The following is a 14,697-nucleotide window of genomic DNA, read 5'->3' on the forward strand; positions in this document are numbered from 1 at the left end:
CGCAAATTAGAAAATTACAAATTCATTACCACATTTGAAAATGAGTTTTGTATTATGAATCAATATGTAGGACTAATGGCCACCTTCAACACTAAAGGTGTTTTGATCCACTTTTGATATCAAAAGTGCTATTAGGGAAACGGAAAAAGGACACGTTCTCCTATGTTTATTAATTTCGAAGAGGACTATGCCAACTCCTTGCCATACTTTGTTTTTTTTTTTTTACTTCACTCACACAAACGAGCACGAAAATCCTATGACTTCATGAATGACGTGAAACTCAGATTCAAATGTGGTAATGATTTTGGAATTATCTACCTTGCAATATACTCTCAGATCTCTATCGATTTCCATCAATTCCTCACATTGAATACAATCATAGGCTTCATGTTCATGCTCGTTCGAGCTCTATAAGCTGTTCATATAAACTTGAGAAAGACATGCATACGAAGAACGTGTTGCAGAAATGGTATGGGTTACAGTGTCCATCCTCATTCAAGCGCTTCAAGATGTTTATATGTGAACGGAAAGGGACACGTTCTTTCAAAGTACATAGACAACGCATAGGTGCAAGCAATCAAGAGGATAAGGGTACCCAAGCATTCTAGTTTTTAGTCGCATAGACCTTTGGGGTCTTTAATAGATGTTAATCTCTCTCTCTCTCTCTCTCTCTCTCTCTCTCACACACACACACACACACACACAAACACATCCCAGACATGTCACGGCAAGATGGATGTATTTAGATGGGCCACCATTGTCTCATGGACCCTTGTGGTATTCTGTTTCTTTTCTCTTTCTACGTTTACAGTTGCTACATCTCAAAAGTGTGCTTCAAGCATCTCCTACTACAATGCTCTATGATACTTTTGGTCTCATAGACCTGATGGAGGCACCATGGGCATCACATGGAACAATGTTGTGAAGATCCATTTAGATTTTAACCCCAAATCTTGACTATAAACAGCATGCTGTACACAGACACCAGATACTACGAGTCATAGTACAATCTTCTTATTTGATCGACAGCTGCAGGTATCAAGGTCACAGGGCAACGATTGTACTGCAAAAAGCAGGAAAACATTACTCCATCAAGAACATAACCCCACACAAACGCACACATTCACTGAAAAAGAGATTAGACTTTCACATTGTCGTGTCCAAAAACTTACTTGAGATACATAAGGAAAGATGCAAGGATAGCAGAAGACAAATCCAGAGGAGGCCACCAGTGCAGGATTTGTTCGCAGCTTCAAACACAGTGGACAAACCCTCCTGTCTTTTGGTAACGGGATGCCCTTTTCAGCCGCCTTTGCATCAAACAAAGAAAGAAACGGATCCGTTAATACTCACATCTTATCATCAGTTCCCAAGTCAATAAAACAAAGTCAAATACACTAATAGATATGCTGGTATACCTTGGGTGCGGGCGGTGGTGGAGGAGCTGGATACACGGTAGGAGCAGTTACCCTTTCCTCTGCAGATTGGTACCACCACTCCATCATCTACACAAACAGAAGATTCCACTTCAACTTGACATGTTTACAAAGGATACAAGTGACTTCTAAATATTTCACTAAGTGTATTTATACAAAGCAATTCCATTTGAAGTTTTTATTACAAACATGTATTGTTATGCACTCCTATCATGGCATAAGAGTAGAATCATAAGGCTCATGCTGTGGAAACCTTTAAGGGGACCGCCGGCCATGCCCAACCGAATAACTACTCCCACACCACCTCACCTGGTGCTCCAAGCGTGCCCATGACTAAGAATGATGATGCTCCAACTGCCTTCTACTACGCTGCTGGGAGGCAGGTGGCTGCTCAACCACATGGTTGTGGTCGTGGTCCATTTGTTGGAAGTTGCAGGCCACCGCAGAAGTGGAACCTAGGCTGCCTTGCAGTGGTCGCACCTGCAAAGCCTTAACTACCTGTGTGGACACTTCCGCCTGAAACTCTTGCCGAAGAGCCACCATCTGCTCCACCAGAATATGCAATGCGGATGCTGTCTGATCTTGATTGTTGTCGTGGTCCACTTCATGATTGTGGTCATGGTCCACTTGCTGGAAGTTGCAGGCCACTAACTACCTGTGGGACACTTCCACCTGAAACTCTTGCCGAAGAGCCACCAGCATATGCAATGTGGATGCTGTCTGATCTTCCCTGTGTGGACACTAAAACTGAAAACTGTGATCGGTAACGATACCAAAACGTAACTCTTCCCTAACCCTAATGTCCCCCTGATCTAACCATAATCAGTCAGGTAACACACATGGGATGCTGGAAAAGAAAACTGTGCAAGGCTCTAGAACCAAATTGGCAGTGGTTCCAAATGTACATTGTCCACAGGCATCCCCCCTCTGTGATGGGAGCTCGCCATGTTGTCAAAGGATATCCTGCATCTTCTGCTGCCGGGTGAAGGGATGAGGCATGTGAGCTCACCCATGCAGAATATCCAGCCTGGGGGAGGGGAGGGGGAGTTGGGGGCGGGGGATGGATTCGAGAGAAAAATGGTAAAATGGGGGGAAGCAGAAGAAAGAAGGCGAATAAGAAAAATGTAATTCGTTTGACATAAACATGACAGAAAATGACAGCTAAATGCTGAGGAAATGACACCATTTTAAAAATGGTAAATAGCTAAAATGGGGAACCCCCAAAATGGATGTTTCGTGCTAAAAACCAACAAAGCATAGCTGACAAATGCGGTCATCCAAGATCTGATGCACATATCGCCCTGTCTCAATCCGCAGCTGGTGTGGTGACGTCCGGATATGTCCAATGGCACAACGTATCCCATGTGATAGGTGTACATCCATGTACGCCGGGCGGGTGATAAAATCATCTGGTGCGAGGTGTAGAAAATGGCTCTTGTAATGAGCCATTTTCGTGCCTAAGGGCTCAAGGGGGCTAGTCCATGTCCTCTCTGTGTCCACTCTGATGATATCCATCCTGATCACGTGGTTTTGCTCTGAGCGGGTGAGATCCAAAAATGGACAATCCAGACTGTACTGAAAGGGTGGTAGTGCCTCTATCCACAAACCATGTCCATGCACTGGGATATTTATAATGTACAAAAGGGTTCAATCTTTGCAAGACCTAGGCTGCCCCATAAAAAGGTAATCTTGCAAAACGCAAACAGAAGATGGAGAGATGGAGAGAAATGAAATGAAATGATATATTAACGTCTTCAAAAGGCCAAAATGACCTATGAGACCAAAAAGGTTACAACAATTGGTGGATCTGATACAATGTCTGTGTAAGCAAAGCTAAAAACAACTAAACAAATAACTGAAACTGAGCAACTATGAGGAAAAGTACGGTACTAGGAGCTCCTAATGGATAACATCTGGGAGGAAAACTCCAGCAACAAAGGTAAGCATCATACACATCACTATCCAAAGATGTCTCTCATCGGTCGATGGCGGATATCCTCAATGTCCTCCATGGTGAGTACTCTGACTGGACGTCTCCCATGCCGTGCTAGTATGGTCCTGATCCTCTGTTGTAGTCTCCGCCGGTGTCGAGATGGGCCTCTCATCTTGGGGCGCCTGGACCGCCCCAGCTCTATAGCCCGATCAATGAGAGAGAGAGAGAGAGAGCTGTATTTTCAGTATATTTATAATGTACAAAAAGGGTTCAATCTTTGCAAGACCTAGGCTGCCCCATAAAAAGGTAATCTTGACTCTAGAATCCTATCCTATGATCCAGCCCCTACAGGATTGAGATGCCTCAACAAGCGCTTGGCTGAGCCTTATATAGGCCTTGGGACACCACTATAGGCTGGCTGACTGTTGTCGGCCAGCAGCAAAAATACCAAATATTCAATCTACTGCCGACGGCGCCGGAAGTCCCCTAAACAACATATTGGCATCTATTCTTGGGATCCCATGTGCCCTGCTCATGCCCTAGTATATCTGTTTTTCAGCGCACTGGGATTTTGCATGTCCATGTGCATGCACATGACAATTTGGACGGACATTATCCACACCCTGCGTGGATATTGGGATCGATTGGATCAATTTTGGCAAGAGACTTCAACCACATGCAACAACAACGTCACAGGGCCTTCCCTCCATACTTGGAGCAGTGGCCCCCACTAGGGATGGTGATATCAATTGGCATTACAGCCCTTTCGCAGGGCTTTAATGTGTTTCTTTGTAGAAGATAATATCCCTATCTCTGCAAGTCTCTGTGAAGCCTCCTGTGTCTGACCATAGAGTTCCATTGCAATTCCATACTCCCATCCTCAATGCATCTGTGGTCTCATAGACCCCGCACCGTCATGTGGGGCGTTTATCCGTGATGATGACTCGGTCATCACGATAAACTGCCCATTTTCCTGCCTTGCGGGCTTCCATAACCTGAACCATCCCAGCTTTCCTGTGTTCCACTTATAGAGGGGTGAGGTCATCTCCAAGGTATATTTTGGTGGTTCGGAGGGTGGCCCTCTGCTTCAAGAAAGCCATACGGAACTCCGTATCTTTGAACTTGAGGAGGAGGAGGCCTCTCCCTCGTAAAGTCCTTCCTGGCTCGCCAAGCATCTACAAAAGGGGTGTCAATGAGGCCCATTTGTCTGCATAAAGCATAGTCACAGGGGACGGAGGGGACGGCTGCTTGGAACACGGGGACGGCGAATCGGGGCGGAACAGCGACGAGGACAGACGGGGACGGACGGACGTTCCCCACGACGCGTCACTCACAGGGGATGGGGACGGGGACGCCGCAGGGACGGGGACGCCGGTCGGGGACGGCTCTGTGAGGGGACGGCAGAGAGCCGTTGTTGGCTGTTTTTGGCCGTTGCGCTCGCCGTTTTTGGCCGTTGCGCTTGCCGTTTCTAGCCGTTTATGGCTATTGGCTTGGCCTTGGGCCTTGGCCCTTGAGCCTTGAGCCTTTGAGGCTTGGCCCTCTCTCTCTCTCTTGCCCTTAAGGCTTTCCTCTCTCTCTCTTGCCTATCTATATAAGAACAAGCCTCTACAAGGCTACAAGCACACACAACTCTCAAGGCTCAAGCTTTCAAGGCTCAAGCTTCCAACTTCCAAGTTCCAAGCCTCTAGGCTCTCACACAAGGCCCGCAGGCCACCGCCCTACTATCTAGATTCTAGAATCTAGACTCTCTCTCTCTCTCTCTCTCTCTCTCTCTCTCCCTCAAGCCTCTTGAGTCTTCCAGCTTCCAAGCCTCTAGGCTCTCTCTCTCTCTCTCTCTCTCTCTCTCAGCGCGAAGAGGAACCGACTCAGGGTAGAGCGTGCCAATGACCTTGTCTTCGTCAGCGCGAACTTGCGAATGCTTTGCAAGAGCGTGACCAAGAAGGCAGATTCCTTCACCGAGTGGGAGATGAGTCAACAAGAAGAGAATGAGGTGCAGGAGCAGCATGCCAGTGAGGATGAGACTGAGGATGAGCTTGATGCTTCTTTGGCACAAGCTACCCATGACCATGAGGCGAGCACTTCACGTGGATGATCATTCATGGATCATGATTCATGGGCCTTACTACTTAGCTCTAGCCTCTAGCCTCTAGCCTCTAGTCTTCAGCACTTTTTTGTCATTGACTCATTTGAGTCCGTCCATGTATTCCGCCTCCTTAAGGCTTAGTCCTGACTCCTGACTCTTGAGTCATGACTCATTTTGTATCTACTTAATTATTAATATGACACAAAAGCTTACCATTTTAATGTAAATTTGTGCTCATTTTGATGTACTTCCAAAGTAGAGTAAGTGTAGAGTAGAAAAATTTAAAAAAAAGTATTTTTTGAGTGCCGTTCCCTCCCCCGTCCCCGTTCCCTACTTATGGCCGTCCCCCGTCCCGTCCCCGTCCCCCGTCACCGTCCCCCGTCCCTTGTGACTATGGCATAAAGTCTCACCGTCCTCTTTTGGTGAGTTGCCCACTTGCAAGCCTGTTACACGCACATGTAGAGCCCTAAATTGGCAACGCTTCTCTTCCTCAAGCATAACGTCATGATGGATGTGGCATTTGGGGTGTGGATAATTTTTTGCTTTTTCACAATCTCAACCCATTTGGAGGTTTCTCCAACCTCTTCTTTGGTTGCTTCCATGTCTTGTTGGAGGTCTACATGCTCCTCTCGGAATCCTGATTTAGCCTCTTGAATCTATGTTGTGATTGCCTTTTTAGCCTTCTCTAGTTCCGCCTCAAGTTTGGCATTGGTGTCTCGCAACCGGGCAATCTCTAGAGCAAGGGCCCTTGTGTAGCTAGCTCTCCTTCCTCTTTGCCATATTTGTGCATCTCTTCCTTGCATAATTCCATACGTTTCTCCATGCATGCAGCCAAGCATAAGTCCTTCCAGGCTTTCATCTCTTGTCGCATCTCATCTTGCAGCTGTTTGTACATTTCCTCTACCCGGTTGTCTTTGCCCTAGATCTCAATCTTGACAGCATGAATCTCCTTTTGATGCCGGTTCAATGTGATGTCTATCAGCGTCTTTTGGTCTGAAAGGGCCCTCTGAACCTGTTCTTCGATCTTGTTCACTCTGTCTTCAAGAGGGAGCACCATTGTCACAATCACCCACCTCAAGCTATGGTCAAGGACATGGGAGAAGACGGGAGCCGGCCCGATGCGCGATCGAGTAAGGGCAGGAGTGGCTTCTGGTTGAGGGTTCAACCATTGGTCCCGGGTAGGGACATTCTACATTATTGGGAGCCTAAGCAAGGGTGGGTGGGTGTCAGGGCGGTGGCGGCAAACAGAGTAGAGGGCGGATGCAGGAAACGAGACATAAGAGGGCACAAGCGAAAACGGGAGTACCGGTAGGCATGGCAATCAGAGCAGAGGGCGGGCAACGCAGAAACGGGACGCAGAGGGCACAAGGGGAAACAGGACCTCAGGGCAACGGCAAACAGAGCAGAGGGCACGTGGAGAGAGAGAAAGAAAGAAAGATATATTAAACGTCTACTAAAGACCCAATGGGCCTATGAGACCGAAGTGATACAATAATGTCCATGGCATATCTCATCATGGAATGGAAAATAAAATAGAAAGAAAACAAAAATTAGCTCTCTCACTGGGGTGACACAAAACTGTCCATGAGAGAGAGAGAGAGAGAGAGTGTGTAAGGGTTCTCACAAGTTCTAACGCGAGTCAGAATTCTGACGCGCCTATTGTAGCTCAATTCTGACGCGCCTATTGTAGCTTTGTTTTTTCCCCTTCTTCGTGCTCCTTTCGCCTTGTGTTGTCTACTGCTTTGTTCCCTTGTGTTTTTTTTTTTTAATTGTGCGTGTGTGTGTGTGTGTGATCAACTACAAAGATGGGTTCTTCTGAGCAGATTCACAATGTGCATACCAAACGCCACTCTGATCCCAAGGAAAGAGAAGAGAAACAATCCAAACTTGCAAAGAATCTGGAAATTCAATGTCTTTATGACGTACTGCACGAAGATTATGAATTGGCACAAAACAAGTAGAGCTAAACCGTCTTTGAAAGTGATAGTGCAAAGGTTTGCTTTGCAGGAACATAATCACCATGCTTTTGTTGGAAAAGTAGGCTATTTTAGCCATAAACTGTTGATTACTCAAGCACAAGCATAATGATATGAACAGCTTTGAGGCCAGTGATCACCTATAATGATCCTATTGGTGGATACATTGTGCTGCAATGTAAATGCATGAATTTACGAGTGTATATGCACCAACAGTGTCAGCTAGAAGGGCAAAACTCTGGAGAAGTCTATCCATGGTTGACAAATGCATTTGTGTTAGGGGACTTCAATACATCGTCACAGGGGACGGAAGGGATGGATTGTTGGAACGGAGGAACGCCGGGTCGGGACCGTTCAGCAACGGGGACGGCACGGGACGGTCAGACGTCCCCCTGGAGGCGTCCCTCAAAAGAGAGAGTGAAGGGGATGGCAATAGGAACGGGGACGGCTGGGAGCCGTTGCGCGCAGTCAGACTGGTTTTTTTTGGCCATTTCTAGCCGTTTGCCTTGGCCGTTTCTAGCTGTCTGGCGAGGCCTTGAGCCTTTGAGGCTTGGGCCTTGGCCCTTGGCCCTTGCCTCTCTCTTGCCTTGAGCCTTGGCCTTTAGGCTTGAGCCTTGGGGCCTGGGGCCTGGGGCCTTGGGCCTTGGCCCTTGAGGCTTGGCCTTGCCTCTCTCTCTCTCGAGTCTTGCCCTTGCCTCTCTCTCTTGCGTATCTAATATCTATATAAGAACAAGGCTACAAGGCTACAAGCACACACACACCCCTTCAAGTTTTCAAAGTTCAAGCAACTCTCTCTCTCAACTTTCAAGCCTCAAGCCTCAAGCTACACTCTATGAATGTATCTACTCTCTCTAGTCTCTCTCCCTCAAGCTTCTTCTAACTTAGTAACTTCCAACTTCCAAGCCTCTCACACAAGGCTCTACTCCATTATGGGTGGGGATGCATTTTGACATAGCTATGAACAATGCAAGGTTGCTATGTAAACGACTGTGCATAGTCAATAGCTCCTACCTATCACATGATGTGTATCGAGAAAAGGTGTACAAAATCATTGCATTACTTAGAGAAGATGTATGCTAAGACCTGGAGTTAGCATGGAGAAACTTTGCAAGAAGGATGAAATCAATCATTATAGAATATGGCAGATGGTATATGGGGCAACAAAGAGAGCAAATAAACTGATGCAAAGTGGATCTACATGCATTGCATGAGGTTGCATAAACAAGGCAGAAGGAGGAAGAAAAGCTATTAAATGCACAATATATGATAGATTACAATATTCAAAGGAAATTGAAAAAATGGCAAATACGAGCGAGGCAAAAGCCTTTACTATATAAAGGTTGCTCGTCAAAACAACTTTTCAAGCACTTGCATGCTAAGAGACAAAAGCAAAGCATACATCATGTGCAGAAGCCTGATGGTTAGTGGACCAATGATGTAAATGAACTCGAAAGGAAATGCATGGCACATTTCCAGTCAATCTTTGCTACACCAGGGCACTTCTCGTAGAAAGAGTTGAAAGACAAAGCCAGAATGCTAATAAATGTGACGCCAATTCTTAATCAACAAGAAGCTACACACATGGAATCCCCTTTCACGAACATGGAATTACAAAGTGCTCTTACTAAAGGGTAAGTGGAAGTCACCAAGATGGGATGGATTGGTTGTGGAATTCTTTCAACATTTTCGAGACAAATTGGAAGAAATTCTATTGGCAATGATAAATGTTGCATGGTTACAAGGAGTGATACCTGTTTCCTAACAAGAGGGCCTTGTGAAATTGGCTCCAAAAAAGGATGTATGCTTGAATTTAGCTGATTGGAGACCTATCGCTTTAATGCCAATGCTACACAAATTGGTGACAAAGATGATCTCCAGTAGAATAGCCTATGTACTTAACACAATGTTGCATCCTACCCAATATGGATTCATTCCTAGACAACAAATAACAAGCAACATATGTAATGCTTATGTGGGAACAGAGTATGTCAAATATAGCTACTGCAAGTACACATTGCCAAAGCATTTGATACAGTGCACTAGGACTTCATTGCTGCCACCATGAAACATCTGGGCTTTGGTCTGAAAATGATAGAAGTCATCTACTACTGGCTGTATGTAACCGGCATAGCTAGATGTATCATTGGGAAAGGATTATCATCACCCTAGACTTTGGGAAGATCGGTTAGATAGGGCTACCCACTAAGCACCATGTTGTATGCAATTGCCACTCATCCTCTACAGATGTATATGGATATTCTTACTCGAGAAAGAGAATTACATGGATTGGTACTGCCAGACGGGTCATCAATGGTATGTTGATGACTCTTTTTTCTTTCCGGCACATATTCCAAGGCATTTGACAGTGATTATGCATGTTCTGCAATTGTTTGGGAAAACAACGGGGCTGAAAATCAACTTTAGAAAGTCAAAGGAAGCAAGAAACTAGGAACATGTAGAGACCACTCTTGGCAAAAGAAGAGCAAAAATTTCCAAAGAGATTGTACGGTATTTTCATCAGTGAAAAAATGGAATGGACATGACCACTAAGAAAGACATATTCAATTAGCTAATCCTTTATCCGTTATTAAAAGATTTGCAAGACACAACTCCAAGGCACTAGAATAATGTTCAAACAACACTCATAGCAAATATTCGCACGCTCCAAAGTTTGAAGAAGCCACAATCTGGGAATTAATTATTCCTCAAAAGGTCTGCCATGATGATGCTCTTAAACTTAAAAGAATGAGAGGAGTCACCAGGCCTCAAACTAATTGATGTCTCTAAGTTACTATCTATTGATAGAAGGAACTTTTATGTGGCAAAATCATCAAGCATCCAATTCATCTACTAGATGTATCACAGGTATGCCTATTGTATAATACTGGTGAAAGTTAGAAAATTTCTCATTAGCTAAATAGTTATGCCACCCAAATATAGATATATGCCTAATAACTATATACATAATAGTTGTTTAATAACTGTGCATCTAATATTTACCTAATAGCTTTCTCATAGTTGTGTATATCTGTCTCCTATCTAATAGGTAACTAGCTATGCTAGTTAATAGATAGACAATAGCTTCTTATTAACAGTTAGAGTGTGTAGCTAACTAAGACTTGAAGTTGCTACCACTAAAACAGGTGGATTGGCATACTATACTCTGGCCAGGAGATATACTATCCCCTGGCCATATCACTAGGCATTTGGGATATCCTTTGGGTTGGAACATATCTTTCAAAGAAGCAGTTGCATGGGCGCAAACAAAATTCAAACAAAAGGTTGATTACTGGCACGTGTCTACATGGCCTTTGCATGTCAGGCTGTGAATAGTACAATCCATCATAATGGCTTACATACAACTCTTCTTGCCGCTGCTGATTTGAGACAAAAAAATCGCCCAACACATTCATGTCATCAGCAATGGAACTATTATGGAGAACAAGCACTAATAGGAAGGCTTTAAGGCTATTGAAAATGGAGCATGTATGCAACCCTAAAATGCACGGTGGGCTGAATATCTTAAATGTACATTACCATATAATGGCTCAGAAAAGTACCATGATAATAACTTATGTGGAACAAGGACAGCCATGGGCATGGATGTTGGCTCCAATGTGTGCGCGTTACAAGGTTGATTCTTTTGCGCATTGGAATCTCTCCTACTGGAATATCTTGGTAGGTCAAGTACAAGGAAAAATCCCAAGTTGCCCATACTCTTCCAAATTGCTACAAGACTGGAAGTCTGTGCTCATACATTTACATTGGGCACATAGGTCAGTGCCTCTTGGAAACACACTGGTAGCTAAAAATGTGCATTGAAGCAGAGCATTTGATATGCCAGTAGTAGTGACTGAGCCAAGAAAAGCCTATTTTTTAGCACAAAAAAGAATTTGCACGATGAGAGATGTCATATCGGCTAAAGGCAACCATTATCGCTTCCACAAACACAACGGTGGTGGCAATTGGGAGCCCATTACCGCCCTATACGGAGTTTCCTCTTTGTAGACTGACAGCGGCAAGGGTATATAGATTACTGCTTCCACAATCATTAATAAAGGAACATGCGGATCGAGTGTGGCATATGAACAAGTCCTTACGTTGGTGGAAAGGTAATTCAAGAAAGATATGGCAAAGCAAATTGTCTTTTAAAACAGAAGGTTTTTCTATAGGTATGCCTCATCAGAACATTCCCAATAGAAGAGTATTTGGCTAAGTGGAAAATTACAGCTCCAGATTGTTTGCTTTGCAATCATCAAATGGAGAGTACTTATCATTTGCTATGGGCATGCACTAACACAAGGGATTTTCTGAATCGTCTATTTTTGGATATGCGAACAAGATTTCCTAGGGTGACATTTGGAAAAAGGTTTTGGATGTTTGGAAGATATCCTTCCAAACTATAGGAATATGCCCTTTTCTTTGCATGGGCAAGATATTGGGCTATATGAACAATATGGTTGGGTCGTAATTATGAGGTGTTCGCACAACTTCGGATCGACAAGTAGTATACTTCTGTCGATCATCACGTCAGTCATTGCATGACAGTTTTGAGCTACAACAGATTGATCAACAAAACCATGAAGTGTTTTTAGATATACTTTAATGAGAGCCTCTCACTTTGAGGGATCTCGAATATAAGATAAAACACTGGCTTTACAAAAAAGTGTGTAGGTTTGCTATGGGCATGCACTCACATGAGGGATTTTCTGAATCCTCTATTTTCGGATATGCCAACAAGATTCCCTGGGATGACATTTGGGAAAATGTTTTGGATGTTTGGAAGATATCCTTCCAGACTGCAGAAATATGCTTTTTTCTTTGCCTGGGCGAGATATTGGGCTATATGGACAATATCGCTGGATCGAAACTATGAGGTGTTTGCACAACCTCAGATCAACAAGTACGTATACTTGTGTTGATCATTACATCAGTCATTGCATGACAGTTTTGAGCAGCAGCAGTTTGATAAGCTGATTTATGAAGTGTTTTTCCCATTATGTTATGTACTTTAATGAGAGCCTCTCACTTTGAGACATTCTCGAATATAAGATAAATCAATGGTTTCACAAAAAAAAAAAGGATAGCGGGGTTGTCATGATATTGTGGTGAGAGAGAAGTGTGAGGTCCTATCCCGTCTCCTCATATGCTGGTGTTGTCCCGGAAGCCCAGGCTATTGTCCCCAAGGTGATGGTACGGTGGTACCTGGTCCATGGTGAAGATGATGGAGAGGATCCGCAACCAAACCTATTGCACCTTGGGACAATCCCAAAGGCAGTGCCAATGTGACTCCAAGGGGTGTCCACATCTAGAACAAAGAGATGGCCAACCTCCAACTACCATCCAGGTGCCCACTACCAAGCTCCTGTGAGCTATCTACCAAAGGAAAAGAGTAACTTTCCATGGACGAAAGCTGTCCCACAACCACTTCCAAAAATCATGGAGGAAACCCATGGGGATGCCCTCAATCTGCGAGTGTATTGTTGCCACTAGCGTACTATGTACCTCTCGCATCTGAATCCTACGGACTATGTACTCAAAGAAGGGCATGTCGGGGGCATCCTCAGGGGCAAAGGGATCGTGCCACTGCCACTCACCACAATCCCACTAGCCACATGAGTGGTCGGCCCCCCCATAACCATAATCTTCAAAATCTCTCTCTGGCCACTTTGACCGAGGGTGGGTAGATGTGCCATCTGTGGTCATGAAACCCGATCAATATCACCCTCTGAGAGTGCAGTTGCTTAGGTCCTCTGTCGAGAGTCAGGACCGACTCAATCTTCCAAGGCTCACCACCTGGAAGGGGTCCTCTCATGATCAGCTTGTGCACAAGGGCTCTGTCCTGCATAGAAAGATCGATAATGCCAAGGCCACCTGCCTGCCATCGCTGCCTGCCCAAATGAAGTTGCGGATCAAACATTGTACCTGACCAATACATGCCCTAGAAGGCCCAGCAAGTGGCGATGTACCAGATGGTAGCAAGGAGGACCTGGTTCGTTAACTAGAGGAAAATAGGTTTTTTGCCCCTTCTTTTGTGCTGGCCGACTGGGGCTCATGAGCCCCCTTGCCCTTGGGCCTTGGCCTATGGCCAGTGTGGACTGCCCATTAGCTTCCCACAGCCCTTCTACACCTGCCCACTAACCTCTACCATGAAAGATCTATTCTTCTCATAGTGTCACACCGACTAAGTTGCCCGGGACACCCAACATGTGTATAATAACTGTCCAGGTAGCTCGTCCATCATTCCTACTGCCGGGCACGACTAGATGGTGCAAGATAGCACGACACAACTGACCACCCTCAGGGGTACACTGGCTTAACAAGGGCTCACAAAATCCTTGGTGTCAGGCCTTAGGTCTGCACTTGGCCCGTATGCACATGTCCACATGGCATCCAAGTGCAAAATGCACGTGGCCCTCACCAATTGGACTCAAGAGATCTCAGCCACCCTTGCCACATCACGAGGTTAAGATGTTTTCACCTTCTTGTTCCGTTAAAGTCTTCTGGAGCATGTTTCCCTATGTTATTCATTTGCACTCACACTGATAGAAGCCTTCTGTCCTCATAGCTTTGCTAGGTGGATGGCGTAGAGAGGCCTCCACAATCCGCACAATGCTATACCTATGGTGCATGTCCTTTCAAAGGGTGTATTGATGGGGTTCCCTACTTCAAAGCCCTATATATCACACCGATTCAATATGTATTTATTTGACCCATCAGTATGACCCCTTTTTACAAACTTACATATTTTCATCTGAACACGATACCCTTATGGGCCTTTATTTTTTGAAAAACGATCCATCTCATTTTGACAAACTGATGTCTTAAACTCATGTACAACTCGAGCCAATATTTAAGATATTGAATGTTAAAGTACAAATATACTCTCACATCAAGCAAATAAATATCCATAAAAGACTTACCTTGAAAAGAAAGACTGAAGCAATAAGTCCAGTTTGTGCAAAATCCAAAGTATTGTAAATGGTTTTTAATGCAACCCTTTGAAGAACCTGCATGCAATGCCAAAAGATGATGTCACAAGAATCTCTCTCTCTCTCTCTCTCTCTCTCTCTCTCTCTCTCTCTCTTTTTCATTTTGTTGGGATGACAGGGGATACCCCACACAGGTACACTGATTTGTCTCATAGGCCGAGTTCGGTCTTTTGGAAGACGTTAATAAAATCTCTTTCTTTCTCTCTCTCCATGATGAGTTTCCATGGACAGTTTTGTATCACCCCAGTGAGATAGCTATATTTATGTTTTCTTTCTG

The 14,697-nt window shown here is 44.7% G+C and overlaps 1 protein-coding gene across 1 annotated transcript in view; it reads right to left on the reverse strand.

Annotated features, from left to right (window-relative positions):
• Nucleotides 1–741: 741 nt before the first annotated feature.
• PEX12 (peroxin-12) overlaps nucleotides 742–14,697 on the reverse strand; it is a 32,952-nt gene continuing 18,996 nt past the window's right edge. Inside the window, exons 8-11 of the mRNA XM_086810169.1 lie at nucleotides 14,352–14,438; nucleotides 1,419–1,505; nucleotides 1,173–1,310; nucleotides 742–1,063 (exon numbers count right to left, since the gene is read on the reverse strand). Of these exons, the coding sequence (XP_086666295.1) occupies nucleotides 992–1,063; nucleotides 1,173–1,310; nucleotides 1,419–1,505; nucleotides 14,352–14,438 (384 nt within the window). The 3' untranslated portion in view covers nucleotides 742–991. The remainder of the gene's footprint in view (nucleotides 1,064–1,172; nucleotides 1,311–1,418; nucleotides 1,506–14,351; nucleotides 14,439–14,697) is intronic.

Source organism: Cibotium barometz, chromosome 16 (genome assembly GCF_041138505.1).
Source record: "Cibotium barometz isolate CiBa-2024 chromosome 16, ASM4113850v1, whole genome shotgun sequence".
Lineage (NCBI taxonomy): Eukaryota > Viridiplantae > Streptophyta > Polypodiopsida > Cyatheales > Cibotiaceae > Cibotium > Cibotium barometz.